Below are 21,841 nucleotides of genomic sequence, written 5' to 3' on the forward strand. Positions count from 1 at the left end.
CCTAACAATACTAGTTTTCATTCATGACATTACCTACGATTACACTCCGTTAAGATAAATATCACAACTGATGCTGCGCAGCGCCGATAACTTATGACTTGGTGGACTGAACACTGTTTTTCCCGGTGTTTTTTTATGCATTCTATACTGTCAGTGACGCGAGAGAACTTAAGTTATTAGGAAAGTGCGGTGTAAGTTTAGGCTACATTAATTTGTGCGTAGTGCCAGTGTCATTAATTTATTTTACATGTCTTACAACATATATACATGCATTCACAGTCGAGTGAAATCAGATATAAGACAGATATAAGACTTAGGATGTCTGTGCCGCATAGCGAGCACACATAGGCTAGGCTACACATACTGTACATACACACACTGCACGTAAAATCATAGATTAGCTTAAGACAGTCAAGCTCACCTACACTTCATCATATTTTCCTGGATGACTCGTGTCCTTTCCAGGACCGTCTTCAGGCCTTGTCTTTAGCCATTCTTGCCTATAATTATTGCCTCTCAGGGTATGCAATGCGAGATGACCGTCCTGATTTTATTTTTGAGGGTGATGTGACTACAGATCTATGTCAAAATACAATTTTCCATGTGCACGTAATAATCATTTACAGTGAACCTAGCAAGAATTTCTTGGAAGAACTTGAACAATACAAAACTCTGGACTTTCCAGAGTCAACATATAGGCCAGAGGGGTGTCAGGAGGTAGCAGAGGTGTTACCATGTGACACCCACTACAATAGAGGGCGCTGTTGGTTTTGCTTCAGCTAACCTTCTCACATTCACCGAAACCAATGAAGAAGTGGTCGTATCACAGGGGTGCGAAACGTAGAAATCCTGCATCTTCGGTGATTTTACGGTGACAGACACAAGGGGTGGCAGACACTTGGATAGAGATAAAGTGAGAGGGGGGTTCCTCCTGGTCTGTCACCTAAACGTGTTTTCAGGCCGAATTCCAACGACGCCCTACTCGCGGACTCCATTCTGATTTCACACATCAAATAACGTTACGCGGCGGCATCATGGCCTACATCGCTGTCCAAAGGATAAAAAGGGAATTTAAGGAGGTCCTGAAAAGCGAAGAGGTAAGACAGCGATTGTATCTCGTGGAACACAACATCCGCACAACATTGGCCATGGGCCATGTTTGGTTGACTCCAAAACAAACGCTATGCTATGGTGTTTGTTTGCTAAATGGCTAGGTAGCTAGCTAGCGCTTCCAAAAAAGCCGATGTTTTTCAACTTGGAACATTGTAGCCAAAAGTATCCGTAACCTTACTGTCACAGTGTTGTAAGGTAGGCCTACTGAAGGTCGGTCGGGATAATCTAATTCAAAGGTCAAAATTGTGCATAACTTGCTTGAATGAATTGAATTTCGCAATGTTCACTGCAGAAAGGGATAACTTCATACGAATACCATTAACACAACGTTGACATTAGCTTGATGCTAAGATCCAATGTTAAGTTAAACCTATTCCTTGTTATTTGTAATTATACCATCATTACCTTGCTAGCTAACTATAACATAATCTATGGTATGTACTAGTATGTCACTGTATCAGTCTTTACACATGACACTAATGTGGTTACCATGGAGTGCTGCAAAGATTGGCTAATCCTTAAGAATCACTTTCGAGGAACGTGGCCCTAGTCCAGCCTGCGTTGTTATGCTGTAATAATACAAGTTTAGCAGGCTGATGTAAACATTTTAGCGAGAGTCATCCACCCTGTACTATGCAGTCTTTGTTAGCTGGAATTACTTTAAGTAGTCAATGAACTTGTTTTTTGTTTGTGAAAAGTCACGATGTAGCCTACTTGACAATCGGGGGGCCTTGGCCCCTAAACCACAGAACAGGTAGCCCACTGATTGTGATTCTATTGACCAGAAGGCAGATTTAATCACTGTTGTTGATGGGTGATCTATCACAGTTGTTATCACTCAGTTTCATTGCTCAACACACTGGGTTTACATGTGGTCCAGTCTTATTGAAGGAACATTTACTTGACTCTGAAGTAAAGGTTCCTAAATAGCTTTTACTTATGGCCATTCACATTTTAACTACTGTAGTTTCCTTGTCTGCTCACTTCATAACATTATATTTCCTATATTCTTTTTGCATAGACGAGTAAGAACCAGATCAAGGTGGACCTAGTGGATGAGAATTTCACAGAACTTAGAGGAGAGATAGCAGGACCCCCAGACACACCCTATGAAGGTAAAGGGATCTCAATTACATCATTCTGTTCAAAAGACTGACAGGACACCCAAGCCATCATAAACTTTATCTTTTATTTAGTGAATGTTTGTTCAACGTGTTTGCCGTTACAGTTATATGATTCATTTGTGGTAAACCTACAGTATGAATACTAATGCATTATTCTTGGTCTGGTTCAACCTCTCTCTTGTTCCCTGTTTTTTATTTATTTTTTGTCTCTAGGAGGTAGATTTCAGTTAGAAATCAAAATTCCAGAAACGTATCCATTCAATCCACCAAAGGTAGGCTTGCCTTTTTTTGTCTGTGGTATGTGTGGTCTTTCCTGTTTGACCTGATTTACAGATGTATGATTGCACAAGGGAATTAGCTCCAGCACAGCTGAAACTCTAAATAGGATTTAGTGTAATGCTACATCCAAGTTAACTTCTGAGTCTTTATAAGAATGAAGTAATGAAATCATGGTCATTGCCTTAACCCGGCTCCACCTCTTATTTAGGTGCGATTTATCACAAAAATCTGGCATCCCAACATCAGCTCTGTCACCGGTGCCATATGCCTGGACATCCTGAAAGACCAGTGGTGAGTGGAGGCTTACCAGTTTCCACACATTTAAGCAGATCTTATTGTCATGTTTTTTTTTTTTTTTTTTTAATCACAAGAGCACCTAATGAAGTATGTTGATAGTAACGTGTGCTTCCTTTGGACTAGTGAGATGTAATTAACAGGGGGTTCATGTTGTTGTTTGATTGCAGGGCGGCAGCCATGACACTTCGAACGGTGCTGCTTTCGCTACAGGCTTTACTGGCGGCAGCAGAGCCAGACGACCCACAGGACGCTGTGGTCGCCAATCAGGTCAGTTGCCTTGCTATGATTAAGTGACCTGTACACTTCAAGAGTTAGGCCTATGTAATTGAGTCTGTGGTAAACCAAACAGTTTATGTGAATGGATTATGGAAAATATGAGTGTTCAAGACGCGATTTACATAATGACACATTTTATTTAAAAGTGGCTTTCATGACAGCCAAGGTGGCTTCACAAATAAACAGATCCAACAATTTCAACAAAATACATACAAATACACTTCTTAAAGTACAGTAGCCATGTGACTAATTAAATGAAAATGCCAGCTTGAAGAGATGGGTTTTCAGAGTTTCCATTTGAATTTTGGAATGGATTCTGAGCCAGATATGATGATCGTCGTGCTTGTTGTCATTTGGTTGTTTTTACCTCGTGTCCTTTTCTTTCCTCCTTTGTCTCCAGTATAAGCAGAATCCAGAGATGTTCAAACAGACGGCTAAACTCTGGTCGCACGTATACGGTGGCGCTCCCGTCTCCAGTCCAGAATACACACGCAAAATAGATAAACTCTGTGCAATGGGCTTTGACAAAGTGAGTGTGTTTACAGAACAGTTTGAAGAAACTTATGACTAAATTGAGTTCAGCAAAGGTGTATTCAGTTGTTAAATGGGGGGGTTTGTTACAGGCGGGCTGATTTGAAGATTGTTTGCTCTCACCCTTTTTGCAGAATGCAGTAATAGTGGCACTGTCATCGAAATCCTGGGATGTTGAGACGGCGACAGAACTCCTGCTTAGCAACTGATTCCAGTCTAAGAGTCTACCTGCCTGCACCTGCCCTAAGACCACCATCCTCCTCATCTCCAACATCCTCCCATCTTGCCATATGCAATCCTCTCTTTCTCACTCTCTTTCTGTCACTCTCTCTCTCTGTCATTCTCTCTCTCTCTCTCACACACACACACACAAACAAACAAGCAAACAAACAAACACACAAACATTCTGTGTCTTTCCACTGTCTGAGCCCTTGATCAGGTCCCAAGGCAAAAGCCCCCACATTCTCACAATCTTGCAGTGTCAACATTAAGTCATATACACACACACACACTCACCAACCAGCACACATCTTCCAGTGTTCACCTTCCCTGGACTCTACTGTTCTCCTCCTCCTCTCCCTCTTCTCCCACCATATCCCCACACATGGACATTTGACACCTTTCCCTAACTAGATATGGCTTCGCTCTCCCCTGTACGTACACACTACGCACACACACACACACACACACACACTCACACTCCAAAATGCAGTCTCTTCCGTTTTCCACTTTTCCTGATTTTACCTGGACTGGCCATTGCCTTTTGCTTTCTTCTGAAACCATTCCTCTCCAGTATGCAGCTTCTTCTATTCCATTCTTTTTTCTCCATTCCAACCACACTCTCTCCTCTTACCTTTGTGTTGTTGTCAGGTGACTTCACCAGGCATCTCTTTTTTTTTAATAATTCCCATTTCCCCTCGACCTCCTCTCCCTACCTCTTTTATGCACAATCATCCATACAGTATCTACCCCCAAACTCCCTTTTTTTATTTGGAAGAATTTGGACTCCCCCTTTTAAGCAAACAGATAATGTAAAGAAATGATATCTCATCATCCCCACTGTTCACCAACAGCATAGCCTGAACCAACCAAGACTGGATTATTAAAGGAAAAAAAAGAAAGTAATGATTCCACACCCACAGAACTATGTCTTAAGGAAAAAAAAAAGATTTCATCTGTAAATAATGCTATTAAAGTCTGTATAAATGAAAAACAAGGATATGTGGGAAATCATTGGTTAAAATAGTTCCATGTATAACTGTTCAGGTTTTATTGTGTTTGCCCAGCGTTGTTTACAAGAGACTTTGTGTCAAAGCAGCTTACTGGAGTTCCTGAGCGTGAACTGCTTAAGAACTAGCCTCTGGTGACCAAGGCTAAAACAAAATGGACTGGGCGAAACCCTCTGGGGAAACCAACTGGGAAAGAGGGGCTGCCCTCCTCTGCCCTTTCTAGTAGTAGTATGAACATTGTAAATAAGTGGATGCCAAATTATGCTCCCTTGCCGCTATTTAATGATGATTGTAGTGCTACAAGGTTCATGACCCCCAGATCTTCAGACTGTGAAGAGAAGCAGTGTGAACTGAAAGCAGCATAGTTAGGGAAGACCCCCAAAACGGTTGCTTTTGGTTTCATTGAATTCATTTCCTTTCATCGTTATCATGAAATGGTATGTATATGGAATATACATAAATATTTTAGAGAATGACGATTGCATACATTGTGTTTATGTTTCTCTCTCTTCCTGTGGTATTTGTGTGTGTGTGTGTGTGTCTTTAAAAGAAGTGTGCTTGTGGCATTCCCGGTTAGAGCTTGAGTGTGGCTAATTTAATGTGGGGTTTGGAAATGAAATTCCAGTGGGAATTTCTGTTGCAGCTGAGCCTGAGAAAGTAGAACAAGCAAATTAATGAAGATCAGAGAGTTTGGGCATGGTGTGTGTGCGTGAGCGAAAGAGAGAGGGAGAGCGAGTGAGCAAGCAAGCATGAAATAGATTGGCCGTGTTGCAAAGTTGCTTGTGTGTGCAGTGTTTAATGTCTTGATAGGGAAAAATAATTGCTGAAAGATAAAAAAAATGATCTGGGATCAGTTGTTTTCTATTTGTCTGTAGGCAGAAGAGGACCAGAGGAAAGAGGAAAAGTGCTGTTGCATATGCATTCATCTGTACACTGATTCAAGGAAACCAGTAGCAGATGGTTGTGCTAGGGTGCATGTTGTGCTTGAAACGCTTCCATAAGTCATTCCCGGCCCTTCCTCTGGCAAGATAAAATATCACGGAAGTGTAGGATGATGCCTTAATGTAAAATGTAAAGGCTACTTTTGCCCCGGCACACAAATATCTTTTAGATGTAATATTTACGGAGCGTCTCTACACCCAGGCAGGAAGACAAAAATAGAATGCAAAGGGAATGAACAAACACCTCCACCCAGAGTTAACAGGTTCATTATGGTCTCTCTACGACGGTAGGCTTGGCCAGGGACACAGAGAGAGAGAGGGTGAGATGCAGTAGGAAGGGCAGAGCTCCAAAGACTTCCCAGTGGCCCAATGTTGCCATCCAATGCTGATAAAACACCTGCTATCGTGATACTGCCCAGCTTGTGCTCGAGTTACATACCAACACCTACAGCAACAAAAGCCCGTTTTGTACCTTCCCTTTTTGGGTGATGAGTATCTCTGGATCAGCGCTCAGATGGGTTTTAATCTCAGTGGTGACGGAGACATTGGAAAGTGCTTGGGGAGGTCTGTCACGCCTTTACACATTCCTTGCATTTTCAAGCAAGGCGACCTGAAGATGTAATTTTTTTTTTTTTGGCAAAAATACATTTATTTCAAAACATGATTACAAATACTTCTCAACACTTGTGCAGTCTGTGGGGCATTCATGCAGTTTTTATGCATAGGCCTATTTCTGTTTTAGATGTAAACTAATTTAAAAAAAGAGAAAAGGTATATGGATTGAATATCATGGGACATACACACTATGTTATCATGTTGCTTTAACATTGATAAATGAAATCCATTGTTTTAGTATTCTGCTCACAGTAATCGGCCTAGAGCAGCCAGGTTGGAGAACATATCATAGGTTTATAAAACTTCATATCATTCATGGGTTCAAGAATAGATAGTCAATGCACACTGCACCATAATAAATGTCACTTTTCAGAAGAAGACTTTGCCAGCCTTACTGTTGGATGAAGATCTAGCTACTTGACAGGCTGCAATGTTGGATAGCCATAGCCTACTTCAGGTAAAGTGTGTGACCCCTTCTGAACCCTGTGTTCCCCATACAATAGAAGATATCACGTTCAAGTGTACTTAAAGCTAAGTGTTATTTAAGCATTGCTGAGGCATCTCAAGTAATTATCACGTGACACCCGGTTTTCTTTACACCACCAGGCATCCAAATGGCTCGACAGTAAAATATGGCTTTTCTGACATCATTAGTGTCAACGACTTATCAGTTCATCTGTTATATTAGCTCCTTCCCTGATGCAGTTAGCCCACCTGCCAAGCGGCTGACTGACAGCTCAATAGCCGCAATGCTCGATGAGGCGATGTGGTTCAAGGGCGTCTAGTTTCCTAATGGTATGTGATAGCCCGAGCTCCTGTTCCGTGTCTGCGCCCAGCTTGGCTGGACCAACTGCCAAACGTTAAAAACGGCCCATGTGAGCGCGCGGACAGAGGCAAACGGAAACCGCTCTTCGGGATTTAGGAGGGAATTGAGTTTAATTGGGGTTGAACGCGCATCATGAAGTTCGGCTGTTCTCACGGGAGTCTGTAAAACGGTCCGTAGGCGTTGAAATTCTGATTGAAGAGTGGTTTTAAGAAGAAAAAATGCAAGGGACTGTTTTGTATATTTATTTTGCCATGATGATGCTGGAAGGTAAGTCTTCATAATAATACATGAAAAAGCCAGGGTCCCCCTTTTGGCCTCTGTTGGCCTCCTTTGATTGCATGCTAAGTACAGTAAATGAAAAGCAATGTAGGCCTACTGCACTGCTGTTTAGTGTTTAGACAAAATAATTGTTTGAAAAGAAGAAACAGCATTTTAAATCTGCTGTCTGCTCTGTTGGGTGTTGGCCTATGTGTTAAGCTTTTGTAGTGGATATGCATTAAAAGTAGTTAAATATTGGCAAGATAATGGTGTGATGTAGAACTTTTTAATTTAGCTTACTGTTATATTATGAATGATTGCCTCTAGCTGCTTAGCTGCTTATTATAGCTGCTTATTATAGTTCAAAACAATAGCAAATATAGATAGTCCATATTAAAAATGCAAGCTGCATAGCAGATTTTCCTCTTTATTGTGTGTTTTTTTACACATTTGTAAATACAAATGGAGGCCTAAAGAAAATGAACAAATGCATTTTTGATGCGTTTTTATTACACTGATTAGGAGGCTAGATTATAAAGTTCCCCATCAAAGTCATTTGATATTCTTATAACAGAATCTCTATAGCATCCCTTAGTGTGACATTCTTGTGTTTGCCTACCCTGAACAAGGCAGGCATATTTGATAAAGCCTGGTTACCTGTCATGATTAATTAAAACAAGTTAACGTGTTACATACCTTTAGGCTCACATTCCGTTATTGGGATTTCTGAAAATAAGTATTTAATTCTTTCCTCATGCACAGTGGCAAGTTCTGCAAAGGGCTGGTATGCTCAGAAGCTGATGAGTGACTTGATGGAGAACTATTCCAATGCTCTGCGACCAGTGGAGGACACTGACAAGGCACTTAATGTCACTTTGCAGATTACCCTGTCCCAAATCAAAGACATGGTGAGTGTGCTAGATCGCCGCCATCACAGTGTTCTAGATAACCTTGTGGCCCCCCTCTCTCTCTCTCTGCGGCACGGTGAGGGGATCCGATCACACACGGTCACAGGGTGCTGTAGACAAAGCACTGCTCTTGATAATCATCTCTGCTTTCTTGACCTCTTGTCCTTCAGGGCAGTCCATCATTGCTCCATCACTCTCTCAGCCCCCCTCTCTCTTTCTCTCTCTCTCTCTTTCTCTCTCTCTCTCTTCTCTCTCTTTCTCTCTCCTCTTCCTGGGACTGTTTTTCTGATTTGATGCCATTCTGTTGAGAAGACGCCCTCATTACTGATGTGTTTGTGCATACTCAGGTAGCTTGACCTTGTGTGTGTGTGTGTGTTTGTATGTGTCCTATTACGCAGGGATAGCAAAGGGGGGGGGGGGTGACTGTCCTTCTCTACTTGCCCTTGCTAAGCTTTGTGTCAGCCTCTGACAGTGATATGCCCCCCCCCTTCCCTTAGTCTGTTTGTCCACCTAATATGAGCTAGGTCTGAGTTTCACTCTCGTCTGTCTGACCTCATACTGAGACTTCAATTACGTCAAGATTAAGATTAACTTTCTGTGTGTGTGTGTGTGTATCTGTGTGTGTGTGAGTGATGCAGGTCACTTGATACACTTGTACAGTATCTATTAGGCTTTGAGATTACAGTTGATAGTCACGCCTGCAACCATTCTGACAAACTTGTATGTTAAGGACTGTTGTTTTACTGATATTCTGTATTTCCTTCTCTCTCTCTCTCTCTCCCTCTCTCCCTCTCTTTCTCTCTCTGTCTCATTCTGTCTGTGTCCCTTGCGTTGTTTAGGATGAAAGGAACCAGGTACTGATAGCGTACCTGTGGATCAGACAGACGTGGCATGATGCTTACCTGAAGTGGGACAAAGATGAGTATGATGGCCTGGAGGTCATTCGCATCCCCAGCAGTTTGGTGTGGCGACCCGACATAGTCCTTTATAACAAGTACGCCAGTACGTTCAGATGCTGTGCATTTCTCTGTATTAGTCTTTTGCTTGCTCTCTCTCTCTCTCTCTCTCTCTCTCTCTCTCTCACTCTCACTCTCTCTCTCTCTCTCACTCTCTCACTGTCTCTTTCTCAAACACAAACACACTTTTCAAATTACTTTGAATAAACAAGTACAAAACTTCTAAGTGATTTTTCTCATACGACAGGCTTAAAGATTTTTGTCATACCTGACTCTTCTGAAGATGAGTCAGCAGTCGAAACTGTCAGGTATGACAAAAAACGTTAAGCCTGTCGTTTAAGAAAAATCACTTATAAGTTTAAATAGTAGGCTAAATGAACTTGTTCGTGCAAAAGCTAAAGTTTTTTTTCTGTGTAATTGCTATAACTGATTATGTATTAATGTATTTTACCTCTCCAAGTGTGGCAAATATTCTAATTACGTTTAATAAGCTATTTATTTTCTATAAATGCTTGACTTTGTAGGCTGCAAATACACCTACTCACACAAATGCTGTTGGTACAAACCCATAATCAAGCTATTACACTTATTATTATAATTTCCTTCTGCATCTTCTCTTTTCTTCCTCCTTATATTTAAATCACGTTAAATCCAGGTTTCTTTTCTGATGTAAATACAAACATCTAATGGTTAGGCTGTTTTTACCAGCGCCTCTCCGCATTACAAATGAAAGACACTTGACATGGCTTAAAAGGATTTGTTTGTGTGCCAAAACAGATCATCTGTTTACAGTCCACACTCTTATCATCCTGTCATTTCTGTCTGCTTCGTTACACTGCCTATGCTCTGTTGTCTGGACACACACACACACACACATGCACCGCATATTCACACGCGCATAAAGATCTTTGCTCTGGCTGTAACAGATAAGTTGGCTTACAGCCTGGAATCTCTGCTGGCCGGCCAGCCCTCCCACAGGCTCTCTCTCTCTCACTCACTCACTCACTCACGCTCTGGCTCTGTTTGGCCCCAGGGCAGACGATGACTCGGGCCCAGTGGACACCAACGTGGAGTTGAGATACAATGGGGAGATTATCTGGGATGCGCCTTCCATCACTAAGAGCTCCTGTGTCGTGGACGTCGCTTACTTTCCCTTTGACCATCAGCAGTGCAATTTGACCTTTGGATCATGGACTTACAATGGAAACCAAGTGAGAAAATGCCCAAACTCTTACAACATATATACAATAATACACTAACTGTAAAAACATTATACTGTATGTTAGATGAGCAGGAACAAAACTTTTTTAATAAATAAAATACTTTCTTGTGATTAAAAAGTGGGAAATTGCAGGGTTATGTTGATCACATCAAATCAAATTACTGAAAATATTGTAATACTATTACGTTGTGGAACAACTGGTGTTTGACATCCCCTATTGTCTAGAGTTGAGGCCGTTCAAGTGGTCAAACACAAATGTGTAATTTCACATACAAATGTGTTGTATTAGATATTCCTAATTGTTCCTAACTGTTAAGAAAAGAATGGCTTTTGAAACCCCAACATGTCACAGGTGGACATCATCATGGGGATGAACAGTGGTGACCTGTCCGACTTTGTGGAGAACGTGGAGTGGGAGTGCCACGGCATGCCGGCCAAGAAGAGCGTCATCATGTACGGCTGCTGCGCGGACCCGTACCCGGACATCACCTACACCGTGCTGCTGCAGCGCCGCTCCTCCTTCTTCATCTTCAACCTGCTGCTGCCCTGCTTCCTCATCTCCTTCCTGGCGCCGCTCAGCTTCTACCTGCCCGCCGACTCCGGGGAGAAGGTCTCGCTGGGCGTCACCGTGCTGCTGGCCCTCACCGTCTTCCAGCTCATGGTGGCCGAGAGCATGCCGCCGGCCGAGAGCATGCCACTCATTGGTGTGTGTGTGTGTGTGTGTGTGTGTGTGTGTGTGTGTGTGTGTGTGTGTGTGTGTGTGTGTGTGCGTGCGGTTGACCATTAGTCTCTAAAAACATGATGCATTTAGAGTCTTAACAGATTTAGACATCTGTTTCATAAGCTGTTTGTTTATTAGTAGATGATCATGCAGTGACATTTGCAACAATCCATTAATAGTTATAAATAGTGATTTAGACTGTGATCTGATTATAATTGAGGGATGTGTTTGGGCAGGCGGAAATACAGCGTCCTGCTCCTCTGTTTGTTGTGGTTTCTTTCAACAGGGAAATACTACATTGCAACCATGACGATGATAACAGCGTCCACTTCACTGACCATCTTCATCATGAACATCCACTTCTGTGGGGCTGAAGCCAAGCCTGTTCCTCAGTGGGCCAAAGTCCTCATTATAGACTACATGTCCAAGATCTTCTTTGTGTATGAAGTAGGGGAGAGCTGTACCTCCCCGAAGGAGGAGGCCCAGGATGACCACCACCACACCCAAACCCAAACCCACTACCGCAACCGGCTGCACCACAAGCAGAAAAACCACCAGCCGCAAAAGACTCAGAACAACCAGTCTTGCCCTCAGCCCTATGGCAAGGGTGGAGGACGCTACCCAAAGTCCTGCTCTCAACCTCTCCCCAACATCCCTGAGGAGCACAAAGAGCTCCCCAATTCTAACCCCCAGGTTTCACAGACATATAAGGGTTTGGAGTCTAAGAGTTGCCTGAAGGAGGCTCCACCGCCATGCTGTCCCGATGAGGAGAAGCCTGCCGCCTTCGCCACCTGTCGCTCCTGCCAGTTCCACTGTCACCACGACTGCGGAGATGGAGGGCTGCTCCCGGGGGATGACTCGAAGCTGTTGCGCAACGTGGAATACATCGCCAACTGTTTCCGTGAGCAGCGGGCCACCAGCATCAAGGTTGCCGAGTGGAAGAAGGTGGCTAAGGTGATGGACAGGGTTTTCATGTGGATATTCTTCGCCATGGTCTTCCTCATGAGCATTATCATCATGTTTTAGTGCCCCTGAAAGCCTAGTTTGTACAAACAAAGCCCCACACAACATCTAACCTCATCTACATGGTAAGTACAGTGTACCCTCCTTTTGTGCTCTGACACTTGGCACTCACTTTGTGGAAGCATAAGTATTAGCCTTCTGTGCTTAAAACTAAAGTGGTGCCACAAAGTCCTTTAGACGGTCCAACCTTTTTAGGTTTAGTTTTTTTCCCCCCAAAATTGATTATTTCAATATCTTGATTAAGAAATTAATCAAGAACTTCCTTAAGAAAATGTTCTATTGTTTTCATGTTCTATTGTCTTAATCATATTTATGTTTTGAATGTTTACTTTGAGTGTGCCTTACAGTTCACCTAGAAATATCAAAACACCAAAGATTCTTTTATTATTGGCAAATGTAAGGTATGTGTACAGAGTGATTGTATATAATTGAAAGTTTATATTTTCACTCAGTTTTAAGTAAATAAAATATACTTTTTACTCAACAACATTCTTCTTTCTTCAGGAGTGTACACACACACACACACACACACACACAAACACACAAATACAAACAAACATTTATTTTGCGATTAATAAAGTAACCATCCATCTTGTAACTGTCTATCTAAACAAACATCCTTGGTCTTGTTACCATTGGTGATATTCTCTTTGAACTTTGTGCACGTAGACTGTTCTTCAGTCATCTAGTCATGTGTTAATAGCATGGAAGAGGGAGGCTGTAAAATATGACTTGTGGATGGACGGCCATATCTCATTTCTCTGTCTGAAATCAGACACCAACCCTGGATTACAAAGGGCTCTCTCTGCCTTCTGAGCCAGGAATTATTTTTCTCTCAAAATAATTAGCTGCATTGTTAATGATTGGTGATGACTTGGTGTTCCGGCTAGGCAAATGGAAGATGTAAGGTAATATGCAGGACCATCAATTATGCAGTTCAGAGCCCCTCCGTGTCCTAGCTCAATCAAGGTGACGTATGCCACCCTTGTGTGGCAGTGGCGAACGCGAATTCAATTAGGTACAGGTCAGTATGTGCTCTTTCCTGGTGTATATGTTGTAATGCATGCAACCTTGCACTTAGGCCTAAGTAACAACCATAATTGCTAGATCTTTTTACAAGGGCTGTGTTAGAATGCCAACTAACGGTATGTTGGAGGACATTTATCTTCATTTTATTAGTGGGAAATGAGTACTGCCACATCCCTGTTCAATTATTAATGTATTTAACACTTCTGCCCTCTGTTGTGTCACTGCTGCTGTCTCTTGGCGACTCAGTGTGCCTGGTGCTACCAATGTCACAGAAGTAGGTGCTAATGACCTCAGATTTCTAAGTAGGCCATGCCCTCAGGAGTTGACTAATAAGGACAACACAGAACTGGACACAGATCTACACCTCATGTGTTAAACTGATTAACTTTCCAAAACCAACACTCATGCCTGTCACATGAACATACTGCATAAATAGATAGATAGATAGATAGATACTTTATTGATCCTCAAGGGGAAATTCAAGGGTCAAAGTAGAATACAGACATAACACACAACATGCACTTTAAGCAGAAATGGTAAACATAAGTATAAGTATGAACATATAACTAAACTCCACTGTACAATAAAGACAGTAGAAGATAAGAAAGATAAGAAGACTAACAAAACAAAATACTAAATACACTATATACTGTAAGTTAAATTAGGAAAGTCCAATGTGCTTGAGGGTGATCAAGCATAAGACACTTGTAGTGACAGGGCCGGGACTGGTGAGGTGCTAAAGGGAGTGAGTGTCATGGTGAAGGTGCAAACAGTAGTCCAACCATAGTCCTTAGTTATGTGTGCCTGGCAAGGTGCTCAAGAGAGTGAGTGTCATGGTGAAGGTGCAAAAAGTAGTCCAACATTAGTCCAACAGTGCAACAGTGCAAGAGTAAGGTCTAGAGACCAGCATAAATAATATAGACAAATAGGAGAGTAAAGTATAATGTAGACAAGGTAAAATAGAAAACTATTTCAGTGCAAGAACAGGTTGAGGTAATAGGGTTATAGCCAATACGAGAACAAAATATAATTTTCATCCCGAGAAGATATATATTTTTTCTGGGTAAGACTGGGTTCAAATATGATCCTGATCTTCAACACTAGAAAGACTTAACATTAGTGTGACTTCCATTGACAGTAACCTGGGTATAACCACTTCTCATAATAAGATTGAGAATGTGTTACCCTCACTTGTACAGCAGAGGGCAGCAACCACCCATGGTCTCACATGAGTGACGCTGCCTGAAACCTTAACACTGCCAACAGTCCACAGTTTTCTTAAGTGATGACATTTGATCTCCACCTCTGACACAGAGATTATGTCATGGTTTGTCTGTTTGCAGGATTATGCAAAAACAAGTGGTCCGATTTTTAGGAACCTTGGGGGAAAGCTGTAGCATCTGGCAAAGAAGAGCCCATTGCCTTTTGGAGATGTTCAATGGGGCAACATGGCACGTTTCAAGTTTCACTTTCGCTAACGTTGCATGATATGGATTGCATTTGGCCTTGATGCCCTTCTATTTGTTTAAAAGTAAGCATTTAGGTATGGGGGGCACTAAGCTCTTTACCAAAGGCAGACAAATAGGCTGCAACTCCTCATGTGCTCTGGCAGTAGACTCCTCACAAATCCGCCTCTGGTCTCATTTAAATTCACACCAGGTGAGGGTTATATGCGTTTTAGAGTATGCTGCTATTTGTGGGCCTTGCAGGCAAGTCATCCCGATAGAGAGATACACACTGCCCTCGGCAGTGTCAAGATGGTCTGGACACTGTTGTAAAGTGCGGCCGTGTATGAAATTGAGTGGCTTCACGAGTGACCTTAAGTCAGCGTGACTGAAATTGTTGGACCACTTATTTACTTTACCTGAGTAGCATCTCTTACCTGTCACAGTGTGGGAGAACCGGCCATTTTGCCATGACCGAGGGTCAAATCCTGAACAGTGTAAGACAAGTCACCTATAATCATCTTCCTAGGTGTATTGTCTCAACTGGGATGTGTGTGTGTGTATTTCTATGGATGTGTTTTGTATCAGCAAAATACAGAGAGAAAGAGAGTGTGAGTTGTTTTTAAGGGTTATTACTATCCCATCAGTATGGAAAACAGTGGGGAGTCCTGTGTGGGCTGTAATCAGTTACAGTGGCAGGTAGATGCAGAGTAATCATTTGCACAGATGGGGTGAAAAAAGTGGTGAAATTACCCAAAGCCTTTCATTTTGGCATTATTTAGATGCAAATATTCCCATCTGACATTTTGGTCAAACCGAGGAGTGAAATCACACCTGTGCTACAAATGCTTTCACAGTGAAAGTAAATTTGTTGGGTGAATAAGTGAAGGCTACAGTATTTAGGACAATCAAGCTGTCATAATGAAGGATTAATGATAATGAAGTTAGACTAGTGTAGGCTATCCAGTAGGCCTATCCTAGGCTTATTTGCATGGGGATATAAAGAGTAGCCAAATTTAGAGAATGACTAAAAATATAGTTGCCTACTGAAGCTTAGGCCTATGTCTTGTAGCCTATGTCTTTCCTTTAAAATCTTTGTGAGTGACTGCTTCCAAGTCTATATTCAATATTTGTAGCCGAATTAACCATTGACACTAATACCAGTCCCATAGATTATACAAAATGCTGGCTGTATAACCTGTTTAATAAATGATAGTTTTTCTTTAGTCTTCAGTCTTAAATCTAAAATTCAGAATTCATTTCGAGGGGTGCTACGGGGAAGTAAAATAATAGTCTAGCCTACTGTGCGCATATGATAAGCTATGTAGCCTAGGCTATGTTGCAGCAAGACCCAAATAATTCACGGACAGCCTTGGAGACACTTCTGAAAATGTTGAAACAGTATTCAAAAGCACCTACCAATAAAAGTAAGTTAAACGCCCTTTTCTCAATAAATGACTGATTATTTGCAAAAATATATTCAACAAAATTCATGACAGAGGTACTAGCTCATTTGCATATAGTTACCATGGTGACCGTGGTTTCCTCCCAATGTAATAGATGTTATGATTAGCAAAGTTTCTGGTAAGGTAGTTCTAATTTAGCAGAAGCATTCAAGATCGTAACACTACTGGACACTGACCTGTGTAATTTATATAAAGTGACCTTATACGCTACACATGATTTTTCTCACGGTCATTGGCTGATAAGTAATTTTTCACAGTGCCCGCCCAAGGTAAGCCTGGGGTTGCAGTGCTTTAAAATGACAAGTTAGCTGGGCATGCAAGTTTGACAGTTAGCCTTTACGTCAGATATCAGCGAGACAAGTTAGCTTTTATTTTGAAGTTGATAGCCTGATGGTGAAATGTGTTTTTCGATAGACAAAAACTCTTAAGATTGATGATCTACGACCAATGGAAATTAATCAAAGAAGCGGGTCTGCGGGAGTTTTCACTGAAGACGCCTTGCAGTGGTGAAAGTTGGGTAAGCTGCCTGCCTGTAACGTTATACTGGAATCCCTTAACTTAATGCATAAATATTAAAGAAAATGTACTCTTATTCAGTAATGAGATTGACCTAATTAGACTATTGCAAATACGCACTGATTTGAGTCAAAGTTACTTGATAAAGTTCCAGGTGTTGTTGTTGTCCTAGCCTACCTAACGTTACGTTACTTGCCACGATAAATAGGACTTACTAGTATCCAAACGTTGTTAGCTTAACATTTGGCAACATTTTGCATTAAAAGGTTTTAAACTTTAAACCATGACAAACGTTAATGCCAAGAAACTGTGAAGTTACTGTAACTTAAGTTATAGACTAGCCTACGTGATAGGTGGTCACGTCACGTGCTCAATAGAAAGGCATCACTGATCTTGCTTTATTTCATTCAGTCACAACATCTACTTTTTCAACGAAAATATATTAACCTGTATTGCTCAGTGCTGTTCTGTGTGCGATCTCATCTAACGTCTTTTTTAGTGAATAATGAATAAAGTGACCAAGAGAGTGGAGTCCATGTCTGATGTCTAATAATTGTCCATGTGTGATTGTGTTAGCACAATGCCAAGGAATGTGTAACTTGGCACATTTAGGCCACATCTCTCATGATGATGTTTTACTGGCTTTACTAGATTTTGTTTGCATGGTGTCGAATCTAGAATGCTTAACTGCATGTCTATGTTGCAGTAGCTGTAAAGTTATTAAAATGCAAAGGAAAACAATAAGCCTTTGGAAGGCAATAACTAGTGCCAACCATACACTGATGGGGTCTATACAGTGCCATATAGCCTAATAAGGTTTTAACCTGCGTGTGCATTTTTCAAAAGTGTTTCAAATATGCTGGGTGACATTATTTTATTTATTTTTTTCTCCAGCAAGAGACTTATTGGCCTCTGTTGAACCATTAATTACAGTCATGAGCATTCATCCATTAAACCAAGTTTTCTGTGAAGTTAACTTCCTGGCTGTGTATTGCATTTAACCCCTGAAACGTCTGACTTTTTTTTTTGGGGGGGGGGGGGGGTAGTGCTCGGGCACAAAGACAAATCTGTCCATCCCCAGGGGCTGATTGGAACGTTAGGAAGATGGTGAAACAGGACACCCCCCGCCGCACCCTATCCAGGAGTTCCAAACGGAACTCCCAGATCTCCAGCCTGAAGGACCTGACTCTGTTGGACAGGACCAAGTCAGAGTCCAGAGCGGGCAGTGCCTCGGGCAGCCTCCCGGTGTTTCACCCAGGCGGAGAGGTGGGCTGGAAGGGCTTTCCTGACAGGGTGTACGTCCTCGCCGCTGCCATCTTCCAGAACACCCACGTAGTGAAGCCCGCCGCCCACTGCCTCATCAGCTTTGGCAAGAAGACCAGCGGCTCCATGCCCGTGGCCAAAGACGATGTGACGCAGCGCTGTGCCTATGAGCTCGCCTTCAACGCCCTCAAATGTAAGCAAAAGTGTGTGTGTGTGTTTGTGTGTTTGTGTGTGTGTGTTTGTGTGTTTGTGTGTGTGTGTTTGTGTGTTTGTGTGTTTGTGTTTGTGTTTGTGTGTTTGTGTGTGTGTGTGTGTGTGTGTGTGTGTGTGTGTGTGTGTGTGTGTGCATACATATGTATTTGCATTTGCATTTGGACTCTTTTATTTTTGTCCTAGAAGTCAAGCACCCAAAAAATTGCATCCCCTCCACTCTGTATTCAAATGACGGACAATTTTAGAGGGGGAAAAACAAATAGCAAACGGATGGCTATCTGAAAATAAATGAGAATAGACAGCTCAGGGGACCTGAACGGAGTGTTTGAATGGAATTGAAGACGGCTGGAAAAAGAGGAGGCATGTGGGAGGAGGAGAGGGGCCATCAGCAGGGCCACAAATCAGCTGAGCCCATAATCACTTATCTAAGGGGCCAGAAATGCTTTGGGTGCTCCGATTCACAGGAGGGTGGTCGCCCAGGCGATAAGAGGTTATTAGATGATGTCTGCAGGAGGCAGGAGGGACCGTTGGCAGGGGACTGTGTGTGTGTGTGTGTGTGTGTGTGTGTGTGTGTGTGTGTGTGTGTGTGTGTGTGTGTGTGTGTGTGTGTGTCGGGGGAAGGGTGGGGGAGGGGTGATTGATTGCTCTCTCCCTATGTGAGGGGCACATGTACTGTAGGACAAGCGAGGACAGCAAGTGAGTTTGTGCTATCCATCAGTGTCATTGTGCTGGATTAACAGTAAGCCTACGTTTCCCATGATACCTTGCTTGGTTTGCTGACACTCTCAGTATTCTCGGTACAGCCCCCTCTATATGCCAGACTCAACCTACTGAAAATCTCTTAGAACGTAATTGTTTTTCAGGAAAACGAACAGTGGGGTTTTTCTTTAGGTAACTCATATTTGTCATAGCTAGAGATGGTACAAATCCACTACTGCTGAACACACTAGAGAGTCTAATGAAAGTTTAATTGCATTGATCAATATTGTGAAATGAACAAACAACAATGAATAGACTAGAATTGATCCTGGCCTGATTTTGTCTCATCGCTGTGTGCGCGTGCGTGCGTGCTTGTGTGTGTGTGTGTGTGTGTGTGTGTGTGTGTGTGTGTGTGTTCGGTGTGAGGCCCACAGATGTATATGACATGACACACCTGGGAGGGAGATTCTTAATCTCCCTATATCTGCAAGCGGCCAGTCCGTGGGTTGGATCAATATGTCTGACACACACACACACACACACACACACACACACACACACACACACACACACACACACACACACACACACACACACACACAGACCTCGGTCAAATACCTTGCAGGCGAATGACAATGATCCAAAATCGAATTGAGGTAGATTGTGTAAAAAGCGCTTAAGTGGCAAAAACAAGGCTGGGTGAAAATGGCAGAGTATTTGTATGGATTATCTGATTATCCCCCTTATCTGCCCTGTGCCACAGGAGCGCACTCATAGGTGGGATGCAGATGCTGATGAGGAAGTGTTTGCAACCCTCAAAATGAATAACCATAAATCTCCCTCCAGAAATCTCTGCCTATTGTTTCCCCTTGTCAACAATCTTTCTCTCTTTCTCTCTCTCTTTCCCTCAATCTCTCGCTTTCTCGCCATCTCTGCCTCGTTTCTACTTACTTTACTCTTTTCCAGCACCCTGTCTTTTTCCCTATTCATCCATCTTGCTCTGCTTTTCTGCAGCTTTTCCAATGTTCAGTGTTTGTATTCTCCCTTTCCCCCTTTCACCTCTGTATCTCTCTTTTCTCTCTTCTCTCTCTCTCTCTCCCTCTCCTTTTGTCTTCATCAGATCCTGCATGTTTCTGACTACCCCATGCATTTTTCCATTCTCCATTTCTCCGCGTCTCTTGTTCTCCATCAGTTCTTTCTCACCCTCCTCCTCACCCTCTCCTCTTTTTCTCCTCTCCTTTTTTCCTTACGTATTGCCCTTGACCCTTACTGCCCTTTTGATTCCTGCTTTTCATTCCATTTACAGCCCATGTAGCCTTGGCATTTTGCGTCTCCCTCTCCACCCCTCGCACCATCACACCACACAAAGTATGTTGGGCCTTTTTTCCCCTCTTTTGCTTCACACACAAACATACACACACACACACACACACACACACACACACACACACACACACACACACACACACACACACACACACACACACACACATGTGCGCCTCCCTTTTCCAACATTAGGTAGAATTACTCAATGTAAATGAGTCCAGGTGTGAAACGTGGAGGGCACCAACTCTACTGGGTGGGATGACCTTGCAGGCAGGAGGACAATGCCGTCCCCAGGGGGGTGATAACATACACACACACACACACACACACACACACACCACACTCCCCGCTCCATCTCTTGGCAGCAAAGGGCCAGGCCTAATGATCATTTCGGCAGGTAATTCTCATGCCGCCTGGCGCGCGCAATCAATTTGTAAGCATTGATACACTTGCGGGGGGAATTGGAAATGCGTAACGGGGCCTTGCGATCTGATCGCACGATCGGAGCACTGCGTCGGAGAGGTTAGGGCTAAGAAACAACTGAACTCGTGACCGACGGGGCTTTTCTTGTGAAGAGAGAAATGGAGAAAAAAAACACAAATGAGGAAAGGTAGAAGAAACAGGAAAAAAAAAGAAAAAAGACATCAAGGTGTTTTATTACCATGTTGCCCTTGAGGTAGACTAATGGTTGCTTTTGGCCGAAACACTGAAGTAAATATCAACCCTGTGTTGCGGAATAATATGTAAGCCATCTACCGCCGCCCTGATTAAAACCCGTCGCCAAGTGGGGACGTCTCCCCGGCAGTGACCTCATCCGATGATGGATGTGTAATTGGGAGGAGAGAAGGCAGAGCACACAGACCGATAAAAAGGAGAAATAGGAGCTCAGTGAAATGTATTCATCTGTCAGCGTTTTTTTCTCTCTCTCCTCTCCTCCTCTCCTCCCCTCCCTCCCTCATTCTCTCGCTCTCCTGCGCTTTTGTTTCTCAGTGGTCATCTATCATGGGCCATTGTGTTGGAGCAGGACCTGGGCCAGGAGTGAGGACATCACCACAAAGTCCTGCTCTGCCTCGAAAAGGGCAGCGTGTGTGCTCGGGCTGAGACGTTTGTGTTTGTTTGTGTGTGTGTGTGTGTGCGCGTGCGTGCGTGCGTGCGTGCGTGCGCGTACTTGTGTGTTGTTGTTTTCCCACTGTTTTGTGTTATTTCTTCAACCATTTTAAAAAAGGAAACAAGGACCCTACGAAAAAAACGAGAGGCGCAGAAGTGGGGCTAGATATATAGATAGAGATGTGGGGGGGGGCATTGAATATGGCAAAAGAGCTGAGAGTGTCCTGTGGTGATTTTGATAAATCCCTCTCCAGGTGTGTTTGATTGTTACAGATGAGTGAGGTTCAATCGCTCATCCATTAGCGTGGCCAGACATCGTGTTTTTTGCCCCCTCTGTCATAAAAATATGCTGAGGAGGTGTGAAGAACGTCCTCCATAAACTTGATCAATTCTTTGCTCTCTCTAACTCTCTCTCTCTCTTTCCTCGTTTTTACTCCACGTTTATCTCCCTCTCTACC

General features: G+C 42.9%; 3 protein-coding genes across 3 annotated transcripts in view; all 3 read left to right on the plus strand.

Moving 5' to 3' along the window:
* Positions 1 to 776: 776 nt before the first annotated feature.
* On the plus strand, positions 777 to 4,833 carry ube2ka (ubiquitin-conjugating enzyme E2Ka (UBC1 homolog, yeast)). The gene is made up of 7 exons (XM_042073890.1): positions 777 to 1,097; positions 2,135 to 2,228; positions 2,451 to 2,509; positions 2,725 to 2,807; positions 2,981 to 3,080; positions 3,490 to 3,618; positions 3,755 to 4,833. The coding sequence occupies exons 1-7, from the start codon at positions 1,035 to 1,037 to the stop codon at positions 3,827 to 3,829; spliced, it is 603 nt and encodes a 200-aa protein (XP_041929824.1). The 5' UTR covers positions 777 to 1,034; the 3' UTR covers positions 3,830 to 4,833.
* Positions 4,834 to 7,361: 2,528 nt separating this feature from the next.
* Positions 7,362 to 12,526, plus strand: LOC121693999 (neuronal acetylcholine receptor subunit alpha-9-II). The gene is made up of 6 exons (XM_042073886.1): positions 7,362 to 7,498; positions 8,252 to 8,397; positions 9,237 to 9,391; positions 10,387 to 10,564; positions 10,928 to 11,279; positions 11,583 to 12,526. The coding sequence occupies exons 1-6, from the start codon at positions 7,450 to 7,452 to the stop codon at positions 12,320 to 12,322; spliced, it is 1,620 nt and encodes a 539-aa protein (XP_041929820.1). The 5' UTR covers positions 7,362 to 7,449; the 3' UTR covers positions 12,323 to 12,526.
* Positions 12,527 to 16,334: 3,808 nt separating this feature from the next.
* LOC121693997 (putative methyltransferase NSUN7) overlaps positions 16,335 to 21,841 on the plus strand; it is a 33,130-nt gene continuing 27,623 nt past the window's right edge. Inside the window, exons 1-3 of the mRNA XM_042073883.1 lie at positions 16,335 to 16,528; positions 16,674 to 16,776; positions 17,822 to 18,231. Of these exons, the coding sequence (XP_041929817.1) occupies positions 17,880 to 18,231 (352 nt within the window). The 5' untranslated portion in view covers positions 16,335 to 16,528; positions 16,674 to 16,776; positions 17,822 to 17,879. The remainder of the gene's footprint in view (positions 16,529 to 16,673; positions 16,777 to 17,821; positions 18,232 to 21,841) is intronic.

Source organism: Alosa sapidissima, chromosome 20 (genome assembly GCF_018492685.1).
Source record: "Alosa sapidissima isolate fAloSap1 chromosome 20, fAloSap1.pri, whole genome shotgun sequence".
Classification (NCBI taxonomy): domain Eukaryota; kingdom Metazoa; phylum Chordata; class Actinopteri; order Clupeiformes; family Clupeidae; genus Alosa; species Alosa sapidissima.